This window comes from Harmonia axyridis, chromosome 6 (genome assembly GCF_914767665.1).
Source record: "Harmonia axyridis chromosome 6, icHarAxyr1.1, whole genome shotgun sequence".
Taxonomy (NCBI): domain Eukaryota; kingdom Metazoa; phylum Arthropoda; class Insecta; order Coleoptera; family Coccinellidae; genus Harmonia; species Harmonia axyridis.
The window spans coordinates 27943865-27964770 of record NC_059506.1 but is presented as its reverse complement, the minus strand read 5'-3'; the positions used below and the strand labels follow the sequence as shown (position 1 = coordinate 27964770).

General features: G+C 31.1%; 6 protein-coding genes and 1 long non-coding RNA gene across 8 annotated transcripts; 3 read left to right on the top strand and 4 right to left on the bottom strand.

The window, feature by feature from the left end:
* Positions 1-102: 102 nt before the first annotated feature.
* LOC123682133 (dual specificity mitogen-activated protein kinase kinase 6) lies at positions 103-2985 on the bottom strand. Its single transcript, XM_045620561.1, has 4 exons — positions 2647-2985; positions 2203-2588; positions 1923-2119; positions 103-1867 (listed from the first exon to the last, which is right to left on the bottom strand). The coding sequence occupies exons 1-4, from the start codon at positions 2706-2708 to the stop codon at positions 1514-1516; spliced, it is 999 nt and encodes a 332-aa protein (XP_045476517.1). The 5' UTR covers positions 2709-2985; the 3' UTR covers positions 103-1513.
* Positions 2986-3060: 75 nt separating this feature from the next.
* LOC123682130 (diacylglycerol kinase epsilon) lies at positions 3061-9278 on the top strand. Its single transcript, XM_045620556.1, has 9 exons — positions 3061-3453; positions 3569-3737; positions 4209-4487; positions 4652-4869; positions 5822-5967; positions 6030-6198; positions 6586-6751; positions 6805-6953; positions 8553-9278. The coding sequence occupies exons 1-9, from the start codon at positions 3235-3237 to the stop codon at positions 8670-8672; spliced, it is 1635 nt and encodes a 544-aa protein (XP_045476512.1). The 5' UTR covers positions 3061-3234; the 3' UTR covers positions 8673-9278.
* On the bottom strand, positions 9173-9828 carry LOC123682137. The gene is made up of 2 exons (XR_006747787.1): positions 9507-9828; positions 9173-9353 (listed from the first exon to the last, which is right to left on the bottom strand). It is a non-coding gene; the product is annotated as an uncharacterized LOC123682137 (long non-coding RNA).
* Positions 9829-10063: 235 nt separating this feature from the next.
* On the top strand, positions 10064-12254 carry LOC123682128 (uncharacterized protein PFB0765w-like). Its single transcript, XM_045620553.1, has 2 exons — positions 10064-11623; positions 11767-12254. The coding sequence occupies exons 1-2, from the start codon at positions 10169-10171 to the stop codon at positions 12208-12210; spliced, it is 1899 nt and encodes a 632-aa protein (XP_045476509.1). The 5' UTR covers positions 10064-10168; the 3' UTR covers positions 12211-12254.
* Positions 12255-12732: 478 nt separating this feature from the next.
* On the top strand, positions 12733-15004 carry LOC123682132 (SET domain-containing protein SmydA-8-like). The gene is made up of 6 exons (XM_045620559.1): positions 12733-13050; positions 13102-13286; positions 13335-13855; positions 13987-14242; positions 14294-14509; positions 14631-15004. Exons 1-6 carry the CDS (start codon positions 13007-13009, stop codon positions 14939-14941), a joined length of 1533 nt encoding a protein of 510 aa, XP_045476515.1. The 5' UTR covers positions 12733-13006; the 3' UTR covers positions 14942-15004.
* A 445-nt stretch (positions 15005-15449) lies between these two features.
* On the bottom strand, positions 15450-17097 carry LOC123682135 (SUMO-conjugating enzyme UBC9-B). Its single transcript, XM_045620566.1, has 5 exons — positions 16855-17097; positions 16701-16788; positions 16521-16604; positions 16197-16459; positions 15450-16023 (listed from the first exon to the last, which is right to left on the bottom strand). The coding sequence occupies exons 2-5, from the start codon at positions 16764-16766 to the stop codon at positions 15954-15956; spliced, it is 483 nt and encodes a 160-aa protein (XP_045476522.1). The 5' UTR covers positions 16767-16788; positions 16855-17097; the 3' UTR covers positions 15450-15953.
* Positions 16887-19383, bottom strand: LOC123682136. Of its 2 annotated transcripts, XM_045620568.1 has the most exons (4): positions 19012-19383; positions 17566-17718; positions 17291-17442; positions 16887-17115 (listed from the first exon to the last, which is right to left on the bottom strand). In XM_045620568.1, exons 1-3 carry the CDS (start codon positions 19145-19147, stop codon positions 17303-17305), a joined length of 429 nt encoding a protein of 142 aa, XP_045476524.1. In that variant the 5' UTR covers positions 19148-19383; the 3' UTR covers positions 16887-17115; positions 17291-17302. The 2 variants fall into 2 exon arrangements, with proteins under 2 accessions (XP_045476524.1, XP_045476523.1); XM_045620567.1 differs by lacking the exon at positions 16887-17115 and having other exon boundaries at positions 17192-17442.
* Between the last annotated feature and the right edge of the window lie 1523 nt (positions 19384-20906).

Sequence of the window (20906 nt, the reverse complement as noted above, 5' to 3'; positions counted from 1 at the left end):
ATCGTTTGAAGGTTGGTACTAACACTACTAACTAAAAATCATATGGATTTAATACTAGAATCTTCTCAATTGGCCAAATATAGGAGAAAACAAAGATCGAAAAACTATTAAATATTCTTTATTTATCACACAATTTTACGATTTAAATTAACATTATTCTAACATTAAAATAAGAAAATATACATTCGCCAGTGGGAATAAATAAATCATCCTATTAGATGTTTTTCATGGTATTTGTCAGAAATAAATTACATATCTCCCAGAAAATTATTATTTTCAATTCCCTAAATCTCAAAAACCAAACATAAGTTTGTGAGCAACACTGGATCATAATGTCGTTTAAAATAATCGAATTAATTCACTATGTTACTGTGATGTGAGTAAGTGTATATACATGGTATATAAGTATAAGTAACATCCTATCGTAGGGATATCAGTATTTTTTTGCTAGAAATGTCTCATTTTGAATTTACGAGACAAAAAGTGAACACATGTAATTAATTGGACTTTTCAACATTCTTGACATACAAAATAGAATTCCTGAGATGTTTGGTTATCTTTAAAAAAAAAAAATAAAATAAACTTCATTATACAGAATAATGATAAAAAATTATTGAACATGTTCAATATTGATTGATAAAAAAATAAAATAAATTTTTCCTGAAATATGATCAGGACTTTTCTAAAAAAAAATCAAGAATGTCTAAAATAACTATTATATAGAAAATAACTTGTTCATTTTACCTCGGTATTCTACTTCCGTTGTAGTTCATTATTGAAAGTTCTCTATTTATAAATATACTTATCATTATCTCTTGACCCTTGATCTTATCAGATCCTCAACATTTATTTCACTTTATATCTGCCGAGTATTTCATAACACACATTGAATGACTGGTAACAATGGTGATTAAAAACAGTTATGGAAACTAGATAGATTACAATCAGTATCCCAATTATGACTAGATTAAGTTTATTGTTTTGAAGTAATTTTGACTGCTATCTCTTGGATTATAACGCTTTAGAGACAAAATTTCTAATACTTGTTTCTTCAGTCTAATCATTCTACTGAACAAGGACTAATTATGAAGTTTTCCTAATATATCGCAAATTTCAGATAAACTCCTATGACTTCGAACCACACGAATGATTCAAAATATTAGCTTTTTTTTATTGCAACAACCCTTTCTTAGTGTTATTTAACTACAACCAAATTAAAATTCTCAAACGATTAAAATTCACTGAAATTGGAATATTAAAAACTTTTAAAATAGAAAATTAAAACTGCTTAAAATGAAATCATTCAACTAATAAAAAAACTGAAATAAAATGAAGAGAATCTTCAAAATTAAAAAGCCTTTAAGAATCGAGTGGAAAAAATATGTTTCGATACAAAAATTTCATTTTATATACTTTCTACTCAATGAAATGAGATATTGAAAAATTTAAGCATCTTCAACATATTTTACCACTCTGAAAACAATTTTACAAACTAAGAAAGGGTGCACGAATCTCATAAGTTGTCTGGCAGATCCAACACCTCAGATATAAAATTGGAGATGTTGGTATTTTTATTTTTATGTGTTACTATGAAAGGATGCTGCAGTAATTGTGTATAATTCCACCTGTCAATGTATTTTTTCTGAAGACATTTCGAAATAAAATCTTCAAAATCAGAACTGAACTCTCCAGATGGAAGTCTAGGAGGGTCATCTTTAACAACCTGTTTCAGCTGTTCAAAAGGTGTACCCCATTTAGGATATGGAAATTGTCCAGTGCTCAATTCTATCAGAGAGATACCTAATGACCAAACATCAGAGCGTATATCATATTTTGAAGGATCTCCTTGTGGATCTATTCGCTCAGGCTATAAAGTATATCATCATAAGGAAAAAATCAAGGAATTTGTTCATATTACTCACCGCCATATAAGGTTTGCAACCAGCATCAATAGTTTTTGCTACTGAATCAACCAAATATCCACTTATACCAAAATCACACATTTTAACATCACCTTGTCTGTTGATAAGTATGTTGGAAGGCTTCACATCTCTGTGGATTACTTTTAAATGAGAATGTAAATAATGTAGAGCACTAACCACAGCATATGTTATTTTACCTGTAAATAATAATATCGTTGAAACCTATTCATACAAGGATTGATATACTAAATACAAAAACACGACTATTGATTTTACTCACCCAACATATCTTCAGGTATCCTTCTGCCATGTTTATAAACCTTTGCATAAAATTTATCTAAACTAGTATCCATGACTTCCATACAAATCCAAACATCACCTTCTCTGAACAATGCTCCGAAAAATTGAACAGTGTATAAACAGTCACTGGTTCTCATTGAGACATCCAAATCTGTAAGTAAACGTTTCTGTTCTTGACTGTTTACAGTTGCTGTGATTCTCTTGACTGCCATGATAGTTCCACTGGGGATATGTCTCATTTTCTCCACTATTCCATAAGCCCCTCTTCCTAAATCACAGATTTTTTCTAAATCATCAGCTTCAACATCAAATGTTTTATCGCCTATAGTTATAGTGGTTCTGGTATCTAAATTTGCTGGAGGAACTCTAAAAATTTCAATCAATTTTGAATAAAGAAATATTTATTCATATTCATTTCACTTACATTGGCGGAGCTTCATCAGAAACTTGAAGTTTTAAATCGGGCCTTTTTTTACGCAAAGCCATGTTACTTTTAGTTGAAGAAAAATATATAATCGAATTATTTATTTTTCTTGAATACCTTTAGATATGTTTACCTATTACTTGGCAAAGATTTCAGTGACCATATATGAATATTTATACGCCCCCGCAAATTACAAATCATGCGGCTCTGAAACTTTAATTCAGAGTTTGATCAAACCTCAAATTTAATCCAAACGTTTTTTTTTAATTCGTAAATTCTTTAGTTTCACTACCAGTTCTAATTAGAAGCGATAAAGTTTGACAGAAACTGAAGCGCCAAAAGGCAGAAAATATTTAATGATATCAAAATTCTGTTCTGTGAATTCAATGTTATTTTCTGCGAAGAATTGTTTTCGTTACTGTCAAAATGGCAACCGACGTAGGTGAAAGGAAAATCAGTGACTATTTAAAAACGATGCTTTTTCCTGCTAATTCATTCTTAACGGAAAAGTTGCACCGGTCCAATTAGAAACATGTCTTTCCTGAATTTGGTATTTGTGAATTTTCTAGACGGGCATGTTGGAATAAAATGGCAATTTTTAGTAAGATATTGAGTAGTGTTTCCTATCCCAAAATGTTTATAATCGGGGAAATATTTCCTCCTGTTGGAACTCTGACTATAATAGGTACTGTGGTACTCTGCTTTTTGAGTTTCTATTTATTTAAATGGATAGGAGGTGAAAGTACTGTACGGATAAGGGATTATGTGAAAAATCATAGTTGGACACCTGTTACGGTAACATCCAGGGTAAGAGAGCCTAGGCCCTAACTACTACAAAATGTAATATAGTAGTATATATGTAGTAGTAGTATTTGATCATCAGAACATTAACTGTTGACATATTGAATTTTTCTCTTTTTAGTCGTGGTATTGTTCAATTTGTGAATCTCTATTGCTGAATGGAATTGGAGTATATTGTGATTGCTGTGGAGTATGTGCTGATTCAGAATGTATAAAGACAGCCAATTTGAAGTTGCAATGTAAAATTGTCACAAGTAATAATGAAACTCACTCACATCATTGGATTAAAGGTAGGCATTGAAAATCCTATTAACATGACAGCAGCTATTCAATTAAGGAAAAATGATAAATTTGGTATAATGATGCTTGTAATCTAATTTTAGTATATTTAGGACAGGTTTATATCCTCTGCTGGCCTTCAATTAATGGTATTATTACATGCCATTTTTAAAGTATAATGTTCATAGGTCGAAAAAGAGGATAAACTGGTTTTGAACTTAAAATCACAGTTCTTATTCATTGAATAAATAGATTGAAATTATATTATTTTTAGATATAAGTGCAGTTCAAAATTTTCACCTTTAGCCTTGCATATATTAACAGAAAATATCTGTTTTAAACCACTTCATGAGTTATAAAAACTTGAAACAATAATTAGTTAATTGAGCTTTCGGAATATTTAATTTTTTCCTCTTTACAATACTTCACTGATGCATCAAATGCTTACTCAAAAAATGAATAGAAAACATTGTATATTGCAGGAAATTTGCCCTTGGGTGCTACATGTTACATCTGCAATGAGGACTGTTCAATGGAACCTGGTCTCGTTGACTATCAATGCTGTTGGTGTCAGAGATCAGTACATACAAACTGTAATAATCAGCTAGAGGAGGAATGTGACTTTGGTCGATTCAAAAACCATATTGTTCCCCCGTGGAGCGTACAAGTAGCTAGGAGAAAAGGTGCCATCCAAAAACATTTACTTTTAAGAGGTGTGAGAGATCCAGGTTGGAAGAATTGGAAGCCTCTAATTGTAATTGGTCAGTTGAACATTAAAAATAAACATTCAATTGCCAAAAAGTATAAAATTCTATTTTTCCACAATAGACAAATCCCATTTTTTTATTATCTTCAACTAATTTTATTCGTTTAAAAAGTGCTTCTCAAAATTATTTATGTTAGCGATTTGTATGTGTTGTTTTAGCCAATAAGAAGGCAGGTAATAATGATGGTGCGATAGTATTGTCAGAGTTCAGAAAATTTTTGAATCCAGTGCAAGTAATAGATCTGAGTGAAAGGAAACCAGCAGCTGCTTTACAGTGGTGTGTTTTGATGGCCCCCAAACAATTGAGAATTCTAGTGGCAGGTGGAGATGGTACTATTAATTGGGTTCTTACGACATCTCACAAGTTGGACTTGGATGTAAGTTACTCTTGAGGTATAATTCAATCCAATTCAATGTAAACCTCGATTTTGTATTATATAAGGCCTTTTTTATGGTCATTTCTGAGCCTGAGAGCCTCTGCTTGAAACACGCATGCCTTTAGATCTTTTTTTTACAAGATGAAATTCAGCGGAACAATGCAGATCGAGAAACAAACACAGAAGTGTTTTGATTAATCCCTCAAATTTTATAATAGTTATTTATAATACAAGTGCAGAAGGCATTGATATTCTTCCACGAGTTCAAAATTCAAAAACGAGCCACGAAGTGGCGAATTTTGGAATGAACGAGTGGTAGAATGAACCTTCTGTACGAGTATTATACATTATTTTCTCTAATTCATTGCATTTTCATTGAAATTAATTAAATATTTCCATAAATATATTTTAGTGATTTTTGCATTGAAAAATGTTGGTTGGCAGAACTGATTTCTTTAAGGCAAATTGATGAATTGACAGATAAAGCCGTGGCGGAAAGTTCGGAGTACCAACATAGAATAATAAAATATTACCATGAAAACTGTGCGTTTCTGATATATTCTCGCACGATTTTGTTCTACAAGATGTGGAAGAATGAACGGAATAACCACAGAATTAGAGAAATATAAATATAACCTTAAATCATCAATAAAATAGATCTAAATATGATCCTACAGTGCATGCGATTTTCCCTAGAAAGTCACCTAAAATCTAATTTAAATTGGGAGAACATCATTTTTTCTTTCGACAAATTAGAATGTTGATTTGAAAATAAGGAAAAATGGAAATAATATAAGCAATTTTTGATGGAATGATTGATTTTGACATCGTTTTTGAAAACATCTTGTATCTAAGCATCCCATTTAATATTTATTTTACAGTATTCTTATGAATTGGAAAATAAGAATAATCCATACTGATACTGCGTTATAATTACTGCACTCAATTTCAGCCTGAGCCTTTATTATCCATTATACCATTGGGTACGGGCAACGATCTGTCCAGAGTATTGGGTTGGGGATCGCAAAACGCTTCCGAATTAGATGTGGACAAACTTTTGAGATACATAGAGACAGCGACTCCATCTAAACTGGATAGGTTAGTAAAAGAATATTTTAAATCAGTGTTTAATATAATACATTTTGCTTTTTTCTGTTAAGATGGAAAATAGAAGCAATGTCACACAGGCATTTGGGCTTGAGGATTCCAACTAACACCTTGTACATGTATAATTACTTCAGCATCGGTGTCGATGCTCAAGTATGCCTAAATTTTCATAGAACCAGAGATTCGGCCTACTATCTTTTCGGTAACAGAATATTCAATAAGGTGAGCGTAGCATCAGTGCAAATATGAAAGGTTTTTTTTTCATAATCGATTGAACGGTTTTCTTCTGTGAAGATTTTTTTTTAATGTTAATAAAATTCATTATTATTCATTACATTCTTAGCATAGCAATCTATTCAAGGTTAGAATTCAATATTTTTTCAAATGTATTAAGTTTTCAATGATCTATCTATAGTGAAAATTAATCAAACTCTCAAAGTAACTAGTATATTTTAGTGTTAAAAAACGAAATCATTTCCTGGCACTAATATTTCAATATTCGATATTGGCATTTAAAAAAAATTAACCTGATTTTATCCTCTGAGGATTCAACATTTTGTTGAATTTGTAGTGTTCTATTCTGAATGTGTTTATATTTCAATTTTTCAGTTATTATACTTATGTTTTGGTACTCAACAAGTGGTAACATCTGATTGCAAGAATCTGGAACAAAGGTTAGATTTGTATATCGATGGCAAACTTGTAGAGTTACCAGAGTTGGAATCCATTGTCATTCTCAACATACCATCGTGGGGAGCCGGTGTTAACCTTTGGAGTGAGTTTTCCGCAGGAAAAATTTGAACATTGTTGACCTATATGCAATTTTAGATCTTTCTAGTGTGTCTTCCGGGTATCGTCATCAATCTTTCAAAGATGGTTTATTAGAAGTGTTAGGTATTTTCTCTTCATTCCATGTTGCCCAATTACAAATGGGTCTCTCTAGTCCAGTAAGGTTAGGTCAAGGAAAAACGGTGGAGGTGAGTGGAAGTATTCTTGAAATTATATGAGAAAGGTTTATGTAGTATACTCAAGGATTGTGTTGTATTAGTCCATTTGAAAAGTCCCCGATCTGATGCACAGATGGCGGTGCTAGTATTAAATCCATATGATTTTTAGTTAGTACCAACTTTCAAACAATAAGTCTCAAAATTTGACAGCAGTTCGACCATTACTTCATTAGCATTTTCGACTGGTTACACCAGTTCGTATTAATTCAAACTAATTTTCTCATTTAGCTCTCCGAAAATTCGAATTATTTCGCACTATTGCAGCCAGTCGAATACGCTAATAGTGAGATATTGCTACTTTTGTCATTTGAAAAAAGATGGAAAAAAAAGAATTTCGTGTGCTGATAAAATATTGCTTTTTGAAAGGAAAAAATACAGTTGAAGCAAAATCTTGGCTTGATGAAGAGTTTCCGGGGTCCGCACCAGGAGAATCAACCATCATTGATAGGTATACTAAGTTCAAACGTGGTGAAATGAGCACTGAAGACGGCGAACGCAGTGGACGCCCAATAGAGGCTGTCACACCGACGAAAAAATTAAAAAAGTTCACAAAATAATTTTGAATGACCGTAAAGTGAAGTTGATCGAGATAGCAGACATTGTGAAGATATCATCAGAATGTGTACATCATATCATTCACGAATATTTGTACATGAGAAAGCTGTGTGAAAAATGAGTGTCGCGCAAGTTCACAATCAATCAAGAGCAACAATGTGTTAATGATTCTGAGCAGTGTTTGAAGCTGTTTAAGTGCAATAAACCTGAATTTTTGCGTCGATATGTGACAATGGATGAAAAATGGTGCCATCATTTCACTCCGGAGTCCAATCAACAGTCAGCTGAGTGGACTGCACACGATGATCCGAATCCAAAGCTAGGAAAAACACAACAGTCAGCTGGCAAGGTTATGGCATTAGTATTCTGGGATGCAAATTGTAATACAAAAATGGTATTGAAAAGTTGGAAGATCGCTATAATTGCCGTATCGCCCTCTAAGGCAACTATGTTGAATAATAAAATCGAATTTTGCCAAAAAAATGTGTTGTACTATGGTAGACCGGGGAATTTTCAATTGGCTTGTTATGTAGTGTTCAGGTTAGTTTTAATAGCAAATCTCCAATAAGTTTGTGTCAAATCAGTTTAATCCCTACAAATTGATTAAATTATTTTCGAACATGTAGTATCGAAATTTGATAACATATTTTAAGGATAATATAATAATATATAATAATATTTATTGATTCCATTTCATAATATGTATTAGTTTTCTGAAACTTAAAAGTAGGGATCAATGAATAAACACAATTTTTATAAAATTAATTTAGTCAATAAATTCATTTTATAAAAATTGTATTTATTAATTGATCCCCAAGTTTGCACAATTATGGAGGAATTCACAACCAAAATTTACTTGAAAACTATCCGAGAACATATCTGACTAACAGATGATAGAGATTTGTGTATGAACAGCTGTAAGAAAAAACCTCCTGCTACCTCAGATGCAGAATTGTTTATTGGTTACCTAACAGAAAAATGTTGGAACTCGATAGTAATTTAATTCTTTTTCAGGTGAAATTGAAAAAGAAGGCCCCAGTGCAAGTGGATGGTGAACCGTGGGAGCAAAATCCTTCTTCTATAAAAGTAACTTTCGCTAATCACTGTCCAGTACTCATTAATCACCCTGATTGATAGATTGATCGTTGAAAAGAACCAATTTGAATTTGTGCCAAATTTTGATAAGGTCATGTGGTGACAATTGAGGCGTAAGATATTATTTGATATCTGCATTCAGTAAGATACAGAGTGAGCTCTCAAATTATAATAATGGAATTTTCCCCTTTAAACTACATTTGAAACTTCAATTTTATGAAATTTTGCACCTAACTGGGAATTTGTGATTTTCTGTTTTGCCTCAGTATTATATTTCACTATGCATTTTTTATTACTTTAATATTTTCTTAATTGAACTATTTTCTGGAATTAATTACATACAGTTCAGTTTGTTTCAACAGTATTTTGAAGTATGTACATTTTTATAGTATGATTATTTTTTGAAATATTAATAAGTTGTATGTTATCGAATGTTGAAATTCTTTGGAAGTTTATATCATTGTTGTTCTTGTAGTGCACATATCTCTTCATGTATTCTCTTTATGATACAGAATATATCTAATGAACAAAAGTCAACATGAGAAAAATGAACTTTTCATTTGAATTTATCATGATCACATTGTATTTGTAAAAGAGATTATATTATATCGAATATATTGTGGAATAAAATTTACTGTTCATGAACTATTTCACATTCCTGTGTCACATCAGCATCTAGACGGGAATTGCTTACTCAACAGCAAATTATTGAAAGATCCCCTGAAACACAAACAAAAATTGTAAGCATGTAATATTTGAGGAAATAAGCACTCTTTGGAATTTTAGACTTTACAAAATCTTGAGCGGACACATAAGAGCCACTATCGTGGTTAAAAAAGAAGAAGATTTACAAAAGATATTAGTATGATTTACCTTCCTTGGTGGCAGCAGTGGGATGGTTCCCGACTGCCAAAGCTAAGGTACCGGGTTCGAATCCCGGCAAGGGCATGGATGTTTAGTGGTTGTTCAAGTCTTTGAGAAATAATAAAAATTGTATGTTGACATAAGGATGAATGCGAGTGTGAATTATATGTAATACATGTGAGAAAATTAGGAGAAATCCAACAAATTTGTGACTGGGTACATAACCAAAGGTTGAGCCCAATAAGCGAGAATGAATGAATTTGTATGATTTATTGCCAGTTGCACCATTTGCCTAATAGCGTATTCAACTGTCTGCACCAGTTCGAATTAATTCGAGCTAATTATGTCATTTAGCACTACAAAAATTCGAATTAATTCGCACTGGTGCAGCCAGTCGAATACGCTATAATTATTGATTATTTTCTGATTTCTCTTATTAGCTTGCTAAAAATGAAAGAGCAAAGTCTAAATTATTGAAGAGTAAAATCACAGAAGAAATTACTTTTTATTCTGTGGCAACAATCGTAATTCTGTGACATAACCAGAAACAACAATTGTTGTCTCTGACATAACCTTAATTTCATTTCAGGAACATTGTTAATGTGATTTGTGAACGTTATTATTAACTTAATGTTTAAGTTTAAGTTGATATAAACACTGAATTTTGTACAATGACGAGATTTGCCAGAGCAAAGGGCTCTAAAGCTTCGAACGAACGTGTTTTTCATGAACCTACACCATGGCATCAAATGAAAAATTCGATGTTGAAAAAATCAGAAGATTTCGAGGAAGAGAAGAAACGCAGAGAGATTGAAGCGAAAAGAAGTGAAAACTATCAGAAATTTTTGAAGGAAAGAGAAGAGGAAACTTTGAACAAAACCGAATGGGCAGAATTTCCCGAAAATAATATTCCGAAGGTAAATGGTCTATCGGCTAAAAGTAAGAAGATAAAGAAGAATAAAGATAAAAATGTGGATAATCAACTCAAAAAAAAAGCTGTGCTGGCATTAAAAGAAGAAACCACTGTGGAAAATACAAAGACTGTAGCAAATTTGAAAAGAAATGGATTATCACTAAATTCTGAAGTAGGTAATGAAATTATTACAGTAAGTAATGAAAAACCTAAAAAGAAAAAGTTGAAAATTATTTCTGAGAGTGAAAATAACAATGAAAATGAAGAGGAAGGTCCAGTTGAAACTAGTGCTAAAATTCAAATACCAGAAGTTGTCAATAAAGCCAAATCAAAAAAGAAAAAAACTGTGGAAAATACAAAGACTGTAGCAAATTTGAAAAGAAATGGATTATCACTGAATTCTGAAGTAGGTAATGAAATTATAACAGTAAGTAATGAAAAACCTAAAAAGAAAAAGTTGAAAATTATTTCTGAGAGTGAAAATAACAATGAAAATGAAGACGAAGGTCCAGTTGAAACTAGTGCTAAAATTCAAATACCAGAAGTTGTCAATAAAGCCAAATTAAAAAAGAAAAAAGTCAAGATTACAAATATAGAACAAACAAAGACTGAAAATGTGGCAACGAGTAAGAAAGAAAAGAAAAAGGCTGTAAATAATGAATGTGAGAAAGCTAAAAAAGAAAAGAAACCAGTTAATCAGCGGAAGGAGATTGATTTGGACACTTTATCAGAAGCCGACCGAAATAAGATTTTGAAAAAACAAGAGAAAAGACGCAAGCAGATAGAGAAAAAAAAGTTGAAGAAACAGCAAATTCAAGAAGAAAAAGAAAAATCTGTAGCAGAAAACCCTAATAATCAAAATGAAAAGCCAAAAATTTTTGAGAAGAAACAAATTAATAAATCTGCAGAGAAATTTAATCATTCTAAACCTTTGAATCAAGGACCAGTAGAGAAGACTCCCAAAAAACAAAAATTTGAAAATGGTGATTTCAAAAGAAAAAAAGATTTTCTCCCAAACAAAATTATGGTAAATGGGAATGAAGTTGAACTGGAATATATTGATGGGTTTCCAATTAAGAAAGAAGATGCAAAAATTATAAATAGATTGAAAAAGGAAATGATCAGCAAAGGTTTACCTCGAAGTGAAATAAACAGAACACTCAAGTTGGAGAGAAGAAAAGCTGAAAAGGCTTTAGCTAGGGAAAAGAAAAAGGTGAGAAAAACAACTAGAATAATTAAGTGAAAATAACGAGAATATAATCAGTAGGTTGAACTTGACTTTTCATTTTAAATATGCTTATGCTTACTCATCAATTAATCTTATTATATGAACTAAAATATATATTTATTTTTTAGGTGTGCTTCAATTGTCGCAAATTTGGACATAACCTATCTGAATGTCCAATGCTCTCAAGCAAAGATGAACTTGTTGATACAGCTGGAGCTGGAATATGCTTCAAATGCGGTTCTACTGAACATACATCTTTTGTTTGTAGAGTGGAAAAAGGTCAAAACTTCAAATTCGCTACATGTTTCATCTGTAAAGAGCAAGGGCATATCTCAAGGCAATGTCCGGATAACGCAAGAGGTTTGTACCCCAAAGGTGGCAGTTGTAGGGTGTGTGGCGATGTTACTCATTTAAAAAGAGATTGTCCACAATTCCAAGATCAGCAGAAGAAAGAAGAAGCTAAATTCTATGTGGACACTATCCATGATGGCAATCCTGATGATTTTGGACCAAGGAAAGATCTACCTAAAAGCACAGAATCCAGCACAAAACCCAAAATTATTAAATTCTGATTGGTGACTTGTAAAGCAATGTAATATAATGTGTATAAATTAAATTGTTTCATTGATGAACCCTTTTTCAGATAAAGTACCTACCTTTTATTTTACAAATATGAAAACCAAATCAAAGTAAAACAAAATTATAACTCATTCTATATATAATTTCTCATTCAAAGAGATAATTTATATTATAAACTATTATAGTTTATCAATCAATATGAGTGAAAATAATATTTGTTAGAGAGATTAGAAATTGAATTTATTACTCTTAAGTAACAAATTTACCAATTCTTGTTCATGGAAGCGATTAACATAATTTGCAAAAATACATTCTTTTCCATCCAATTCTTATATTCAAACTGAAATTTTTACTTAATTAAAAAATTCAGTTAAGATATCATTATATAATTTTCATCACAGGTTTACTAATGAAAAGATAACCTCAAATATTGACAATTTTGGAGAAAAAAATTTAGACATGCTCTTTATTGACCAATTAGCGTTTAAAATTCAAAATCTGGAATTGGCACGTCAAACATTCTTCAGTTTAGCGTTTAGAAGTTTTTACGATGAATGAAGGGGTTCAAATTTTTTCGCTACGTATTATTCGTTGTCATTTATTTTGTCGACAACACAATACCTTCTGTTTATACTAGATATAAATAGTGTCCGTTTACTAAAATGGATTTTTATAGATTGGTAGAAACTATACCTATAAATAAAAATCAAAACCTTTTCGTTTGTTACCAATGCGGATATAATATATGGAAATCTTCGGTTAGATAATTAAAGGTAGATCTAACAGAAAATGAATAAAATATATGATATTTCATACAATAATATTTTTACTAGGTATGTTATAATAATTATATAAATAATGCATACAAGTTAGTTTTCTCTCAGGTATCTAACAGCTGCCCGTTTCATAAAACAAGGTGAATTAATTCTGAAAGAGAAACCTTTGTTGGTTGCTTCTCATCGAGGCAGTAGAAATTTCTGTTTGAAATGTTGTTCCTACATTAAAACGGATACATATGATATTTGCAAATTATGTAACCTTGCTATGTTATGTAGAACAGATTGTAAAGGTATGTATGCAGGAAACCATTTTCGAAATGTACAAGATGATTTTGTAGGGAAGTTTCATTCAAATAGTGAGTGTATGGAATTGAAAAAGTTGAATTTGAAACCTACATTTCTAGTGGAACATCAAGAAATCATTACAGTTTTGAGATTACTTCTTAAAAAGAAATACTCTGAGGATGAATGGAATAAAATTAATCAACTAGAATCTCATTTAGAAGAAAGAAGAAATACCCCTATATGGAAAAGTTGTGATTCACTAATAGTGCAAGTTATGAAAGAAGCTAATATTATCTCTCAAGAAGATGAAATCAGTGACATTGTTCAAAAGTTGTGTGGAATCTTGGATGTTAATACTTTTGAATTGAGGCCTCCTTATGATCCATCGGATCTTGTTGTCCAATTAGAACTTCAAGCTTTAAGAGGACTGTATCCAGAAGCTGCTCTTATGGCTCATAGTTGTGTGTCAAATACACATTTGGCAGTGGATAATGACTTTGTTCTCTACATTCATTCTAGCGTAGATATAGAGGAAGGATCTCCTATTTTCTGCAACTATGCCAATGTATTAGATGTAAGTTAACAAAAAACATTATAAAATAACAAACAATTTAGTACAAGTATTATTATTACATTATTTCATCATATGGGTATCTCACAAATTTTCAATCGATGAGAATACTTAGTATTTGATTATTTTTTCAGGGTAATGTAGAAAGGAACAAATTCTTGAAACAAGGAAAATATTTTGAATGTACCTGTAAAAGATGTATGGATCCAACAGAATTAAATACCAACCTAAGTGCATTAAAATGCCATAATTGTAAAAAAGGACTTATTCAACCTCAAAAAACTATTGAAAATAGATTTAATTGGTCCTGTACATCTTGCAAGAAGAATTATCATAGTTCTATGATCGAAACCATCCTTGGGCTAGCTAAAGATTTAGTTTTTGGACCAGGCAAGTATAAATGAATATTAAATCTCCTAACTTATAAATATTCCGTTCAAGGACCAAGCAATTTAACTAAATTGGAAGAACTGAATATGAAACTCCTTCAAACATTGTACCCTCGTCATCACTTAATTCTAGAATTGCAGCAGATTCTGATGGGGTTTTATACACAGGACATCCCTAGTAGAAAAAATTTGATGGGGAAAATTAAATCTTGTGAAAATGTTCTTGCAGTTACACAAATACTCGATATAGGAATTTCAAGAATTCAAGGTGAAGTATAAGACAAAATAGCATGCAATCTCTATTGCTTTCCTGAAGGAGTAATGTCCAAATTACTTCTAATAACTTCATTGTTATGAAAATATGAATTACTAATTTCTTATCTTTCTAGGTATTACTCTCTATGAACTCCATGCAGCCAAAGCAAATTTGGCATACATGGAATATTCTAAAAAAGAAATCACTACCGAAATACTATTGAAACGTTTGTTATCAGCTGAAGAAACATTAAGAGCCGCTCTTGAACATTTACTATATGAACCAAAAAACAGTCCTGAAGGTTACCTTGCTAAAAACGCTCTTGGTTATTTAAAAAAGCTGAGAGAATCAATACGTAATATAAAAGAACAATTAATAATGGAAAATATTGTTGCTACTTCTTCATCAAAAAAGAAAAATAGGAAACATTTAGTTCAAAAGTAAATTTTTCTCTAATCAACAATTGAAGTTTTATTTGAAAATACAATAAATACAAAGATATGAGTGTGTTTTAGTTTTCTTTATCATAACCTTTTTTTCATCTCATATTTATGATGAATAAAGTTTTTAGTTCTTTTGGTTCTATTGAATTTTGATATTATTGGTTAAAAAAAATATTTTTCAAGGACTAAAAAAGGTTTATTGAAATTTTTATAGTTTAATTTGAAAGAGTTAAAAAATGTTGTACATCAATTAAAATGTATCCTTGAATCCAGTTAGTCAGTCCTTTGAAAAAATTTATAGTAACTGACAACAATTACCCAAATTTATTTCACCATTTTGCAGACCATATTTGAAAGAAGTATTAAAGCTTCGCTCAGAATTCTAATTTCTAGATTTTCCAACAAGTGAAGAATTCCATTTTTCTAAAATCCGACATAATTTTTAATTTCAAGTGAAATCGAAATATATTGCTCCGGACTGGGATTCATTCAAAGGAAAAACACGGAAATATTTTTCATTAAAAATGAGTTTCAAATGTTTATTGATATAAAAAATTTGAATAAATAGTTATCTACATCACCAAAATATAATTTTCTGTCTAAATCGTAAACTCAAAAGTGGAATGTCAACATGATAATGAGTCATGATACATTTTTTGCAAATTGGCCTTTTTTTTCAAATTAAATAAATCAATGAGTTTTCTCGAGGTAAAATGAAAATTAATGAAATACCGAATGTTTTGTATAACTTATTTATTTAGGACGATTATTAAATCTAAACGATCAAAACAAGAAGATGAATTACATTAGTTCATAAAAAAAGGCCGTTTCTGCCCACTAACTACTTTAACCTACGATTTAACATTAATATTCTATTTTTTAATGTAAAAACAAACTTATTTTGACAGGTGGAAAAAATATAACATGTATTGGTGAAAATTTCAGAGCAATAATCTGATAAGACATTTGAAAAAAATGTTTACAAATTGATGTTTTGTGGCTTATTTTCAGTGCTATAGTTCTTGTTGGCTCATGGCTCTTGCTTGGGCCCTTACTCTTTTTTCATACTCCAAACGATTTTGACTGAAATTAAAAATAAAATTGGAGTACAGAGGCTAAACGATAATTACTAGTTAAAATCAATTAAACAATGTAATTGATTACTTTTCAATGATTAAAAAAAATTGTGAAATATCACATTTCAATGCATTAGAAGTTTCAAAGCCATGCACAAAAATTATTAACTTATGACTCACCAGTAGATAGTATATGCTTCAACTTGAGCAGGGTCTTTAGCGTTTGGTTCATTAAGCAAATCTTGAATTCCCAACAATATTTGCTTAATCGTAATAGCCGGTCTCCAATCTTTTTCTTCGTCTAATAAAGAAAGACAAACTGTACCTGAAGGATAAACATTGGGATGAAATAGTGGTGGCTCAAATTTACATTTTGGAGGACTGCTTGGATAGTCATCTTTGAATATCATTCTTAGCTTATAATGTCCTCCTTCCCATGGTGTCTATAATATTGGGAAGAGCATTATTAATGATATTATTTTATAGAAGAATTAACAAATTTACCCCTTTTTTTCCAGGAATACAACATTCCCAATTCATTAAATTAAGTGATCCATCGGCATTTTTAGAAGGACGAGCAACAAAACCCTGAAAATAAAAAATTTAAATTAACCTAAATTGAACAAAGATTCATCAATCATATATTTGTATGTTCTATCGGTTAGAAAAAACATGGAAACTCACGAAAGGATGCTCCCTCCGCCAAGATTTTCGTTCCTCTGCAAGTCGTGCTGCTGCGATTCCAGACATTGTGCAGGATCAATTCAGGTAACTGTAAGGATAATTTCAGTGCAATAGTAAATTTTCGCGAAACAATTTATTGTAACCGTTTTCTTACTTTTTCAATATTGTATTTACTGTTAACTTTAGCCCCCAATGGCGGGAGAATATTCTACTTTTCTATTTCGAAAGAAAGAAACAGAAACCGGAAAACCCAACGCTAAAGACAGGTTTCTTGACAGTGTCAGTGGCAGTAGTTGCCAGTTAGCGTTAGTCAAACAAAAAGTACCCAGAAAAGCCTATTTTGAGGGACTATTCGCCCCATGCTAATGGTCACACTGCCAACCTGAAACCACTGATCCAAGTAAACTAAGCAAACCTAGAATCATAGACACATTGACAAATGACATATCATATAGAATTTAAATTTAAAAAGAGAAGATTGAAACAAGGGAAAAGTTAGATATTTTTATTCAAAACTTGTTTAAATTCACATAGCAATACTAAATTCACTGACTGAATTGAGGAAATCACACTATAGTTATAAAATACACCTTTTTTCGCTCTTAAGTTCGAGGCGAAGTCGATAGGTCGTTTTGATTGAGTTCCCTTCCAGAGTTATCCGATGATTGAGTGGTTAAAATTCCATACTTGAAGTTGATGTTTTCTTGATTTTCCAAATAATCTTTTTGTATTATGTCTAATGCTGAAATTGAAGACACATTTTAATTTGTACCTTGTACATTCCGCGTTGATTTAATTGTTTGTTCCCCGATACCTCCCCTATGAGCAGTGTCGCATTTTCCCCAAACCTACTAGACTTATTTACCTCTTTTGAGATCAAGTGTATCCATTTCTTGATTTTCTATAAGTCGTAAGCGTTCGATGAATTTTTCCGCCAGTTTTTTCCTGTGGTAATCTGCCTCTATTTCCTGTTTGGTTCTGGGAATTCTGATTCGGATGCAGAATGCTAAAAATACCACTGAAACATAGACGAAACTTACTATTAGGATAATTTTATCATTTATCATTCAATAATAAATGCTAAATATATATTCAAATTCTATTATGAAAAGATGTTGAGAACGGAATTTCCAAAAATGCTTAATTTTCTTTGAAATCTTTTACACATAGATATATGAATATTTGAATTTGGGGTGAAAAAGAGTTCAAGCAGCGTTTTTTCATATGAAATTCAAATTCATATGAAAAAACTCTGAGAGTTCGAGCCCCAGACTAGAAAAGAATTTGCGCTTTTATAACAGCCCTGCTTTTCCTAAGCTTTGAGCAGAGAAGGACCTTCAGATGATGAACAGTTTCCTACTTTTAATGGATATCAAAGTTATTATTATTTGAACGACATATTAGCTCCTGACATGTCTAATTGAAATTCATCGGCGCAATCAGCCTGTATATAAAATTATATATCCTTGAATGTGCCTTATTTTTTCTATTGCCCAATTTTTTGTGATTGATTTGTGATTTTGGAAAGATTTTAGACTTGATAAAACTGAAAATTTTAAGCAATGTATCTTTGTAATATTTAAAGTCATATTGTAATTGTAATCATAAAAATATTATGTAGCAATTATTATCAGAATCAGACCGCAAAACGCGAAATATTGAGATCTTGCGGTTATTTCTCGATTTCATCTGAATAAGAAATACATCTGAAAGAACTGCAATTTTGATGGGTCCATTTACTATATGATCCGAATATCTATCTATTTTCATTGAAATCGGACTTGAAAAACGCGAGATATGGAAATACCGGGAATTTCAAGTTTGCGCATCCTCAACGCTCATTGCACTTTTTATCTGGAAAAGCTGAATTTCGTGTGACAATCTTCAGCCTAAGCCGAATACCCATACTGTTACAAACATTCGCGGACACACAGACAGACAGACGGTTAGGATGGTGCAAATTGCATTTTGTGAGGGGAAATTTCGAAATAGGGGATGAAAACTATTTTTCAATCCACAAAATATTACATTGCTTTCACTACCTTCGGTATCAGGTTTGGGATAATCGTATTTCTTAAAATTTATAATTTCATGGTTCAATGATATACCTAGATATACGCATACTTCATGAATGATTTTTTAAGCTCAATGTAAAATCGAAATAAATTTAGATTTAATTTTCGCACGAGGAAGCCATTCAATTATCTTTCAAAAGCACAATGACCTACAAGAATTCGTTATATAATTTCTTTTTGGTGGATGCGCTATTGAATATTTTTCGTTGTGTTGTCTGAAGTTACAGAGCACTTACGGAACGAAAAGAATCCAGTCACAGCAAACACCATAATATGCCAAACTCTGAAACCATATCCTTCCAAAGCTGCCATCTCCAACCAAGGTTCATTTTCGTCATTTGGATTTGCTCTAAAACTTGCCATAACAGTCATCAATAATTTCAATAAACCAAGTTTCAGCTTCGTTTCACGTACTGGCCCAATTGCAACTAGCAAGGGTCAGGGTAGAAATCAACCACTCCTAGTTTCTCATTTCATTTGGAACACTCCTCTATTACACACATATTCTTGTATATCATGCGATTGAGAATCCTACATAATTTGAGGTGAAATAGATAGTCAAATATAGCGAAGAAATCCGATAAAATGAATTTGCCATCTGGATGAAACTGTAAAAACATTAAATTTTTAAAATTTCAATGCTATTTTTGAATGACTTTGATTTTCTTTCTATATTCAAAGTACTAGGGAGTAGGTTTATAATAATTATTTTTAATAAATAAATAAATATTTTATTATTCGTTTACATAAGATTTTTTCGAATTCAAAAAAATCGAACAAAATTGATTCTGAATAAGAATTGATATTCGTTTCGTATTACATATGCATGTCCTACTTTCTATGCAATTTAAATTGATTCTGCACTATCCGAAATCTAATGAGAAAAATTCAGAAAAGTTGAATATTTTACAAATTCAACATTTTCTAACAATTCGCTATGTATCTGAGGAACAAGTCGAAATAGAATCATGTATACTGTATTCCTTAGATATATCAAAAAACGCCTATCGCGATTCTAATCTCCATATAAAATTTGAATAAAACGGATAAATTATATAGAACTAATAGGCAGCCATAGATACATGAATATTTAAATCCCATTTATTGGCAACACTGACTGTATGAATCAAGTCCATGGCAGGATAGTATGGTTAACTTTATTTTTGTTTTCTACACAAATAATATTGAACTTCTTTACCGATAATATCAATAATTTTGGAGGTGGAAATTTAGTAATAAATTTTAATGATTTGACAGGATGAATGACAGACACAAAAAATAACTCTAGGGGAATTTCGTTATCAATTTACGGTTGGTGACACTTTCTTGAGCATATGTGAAAATAAATCACGTTCTTGCATAAGCCGAATGTAAAAAAAATATATAAACAAAACATTACGGGATGTTGAAATAACATCAGTCATATCTTGAAAATTCCTTCTGATCATTTACGAAAAGTTTCAAACTTCAGATCCACTATTAAATCATAAACAAGCAATAGGTTGGGTTTAATTAAGAATTAAATCTGAAAATTTGTTATTTATCTATTCTGAAATATGAATCATTAATATTAAAACTTCTTGGTGTATAATAAGCCTCATTGAACTGCAACCTAGGTTTGAGAATTGAATATTTATGACGTCATTCTAATGAAACATTTATGCAGTGGCGTAGTTAGAAGGTAAAACACGAATTGAACAAAATTGAAAATATTGCAATTGATAAATCACAGTTTTCAAAACTTCTGGTGGTTCAATCTTAGTTTTATTAAATTAGATTTCATATGAGACTACTGCATATGTATTGCATCGAAAAATTTCAATATTGGAGTGACAGCAAAATAAAGCGTTTATTACTGTGGATAATTTCATTGTTATAAATAAATAAATGATAAAATGGAACGAAGATATCATTGCGAGAATCCTTATATTCCATGGAAGTTATAAATGAAACTAGTAGACTTGAAGATCCCTGTCTTTGTACGCCACTGACAACCTAATATATTCCTTCATTAATAATCTTGAATGAATGAAAGCGTAAAATGAATTGTGTTACGTTGCTGAATTTATTAGAGAATTCGATTAAATGAACGATTTCTTTAAATCTCAAGTCGTTGATTGTATATTGAGGG

Excerpts from the sequence above, each read along its gene's own strand:
- LOC123682133 (XM_045620561.1), bottom strand. The coding sequence starts at position 2,708 with ATGGCTTTGCGTAAAAAAAGGCCCGATTTAAAACTTCAAGTTTCTGAT. Across the intron at positions 2,589-2,646 it reads TCTGATGAAGCTCCGCCAAT|AGTTCCTCCAGCAAATTTAG; the intron begins GTAAGTGAAATG and ends TGAAATTTTTAG. Across the intron at positions 2,120-2,202 it reads GATACCTGAAGATATGTTGG|GTAAAATAACATATGCTGTG; the intron begins GTGAGTAAAATC and ends TATTATTTACAG.
- LOC123682130 (XM_045620556.1), top strand. The coding sequence starts at position 3,235 with ATGGCAATTTTTAGTAAGATATTGAGTAGTGTTTCCTATCCCAAAATG. Across the intron at positions 3,738-4,208 it reads CTCACATCATTGGATTAAAG|GAAATTTGCCCTTGGGTGCT; the intron begins GTAGGCATTGAA and ends TGTATATTGCAG. Across the intron at positions 6,752-6,804 it reads AGCCGGTGTTAACCTTTGGA|ATCTTTCTAGTGTGTCTTCC; the intron begins GTGAGTTTTCCG and ends ATGCAATTTTAG.
- LOC123682136 (XM_045620568.1), bottom strand. The coding sequence starts at position 19,147 with ATGACTGTTATGGCAAGTTTTAGAGCAAATCCAAATGACGAAAATGAA. Across the intron at positions 17,719-19,011 it reads GACTGGATTCTTTTCGTTCC|TGGTATTTTTAGCATTCTGC; the intron begins GTAAGTGCTCTG and ends TCTATGTTTCAG. Across the intron at positions 17,443-17,565 it reads TACACTTGATCTCAAAAGAG|CATTAGACATAATACAAAAA; the intron begins GTAAATAAGTCT and ends CTTCAATTTCAG.
- LOC123682132 (XM_045620559.1), top strand. The coding sequence starts at position 13,007 with ATGAATAAAATATATGATATTTCATACAATAATATTTTTACTAG. Across the intron at positions 13,051-13,101 it reads TACAATAATATTTTTACTAG|GTATCTAACAGCTGCCCGTT; the intron begins GTATGTTATAAT and ends GTTTTCTCTCAG. Across the intron at positions 13,856-13,986 it reads ACTATGCCAATGTATTAGAT|GGTAATGTAGAAAGGAACAA; the intron begins GTAAGTTAACAA and ends TTATTTTTTCAG.
- LOC123682135 (XM_045620566.1), bottom strand. The coding sequence starts at position 16,766 with ATGTCTGGAATCGCAGCAGCACGACTTGCAGAGGAACGAAAATCTTGG. Across the intron at positions 16,605-16,700 it reads GGCGGAGGGAGCATCCTTTC|GGTTTTGTTGCTCGTCCTTC; the intron begins GTGAGTTTCCAT and ends TTTTATTTTCAG. Across the intron at positions 16,460-16,520 it reads GTATTCCTGGAAAAAAAGGG|ACACCATGGGAAGGAGGACA; the intron begins GTAAATTTGTTA and ends CCAATATTATAG.
- LOC123682128 (XM_045620553.1), top strand. The coding sequence starts at position 10,169 with ATGACGAGATTTGCCAGAGCAAAGGGCTCTAAAGCTTCGAACGAACGT. Across the intron at positions 11,624-11,766 it reads TAGCTAGGGAAAAGAAAAAG|GTGTGCTTCAATTGTCGCAA; the intron begins GTGAGAAAAACA and ends TTTATTTTTTAG.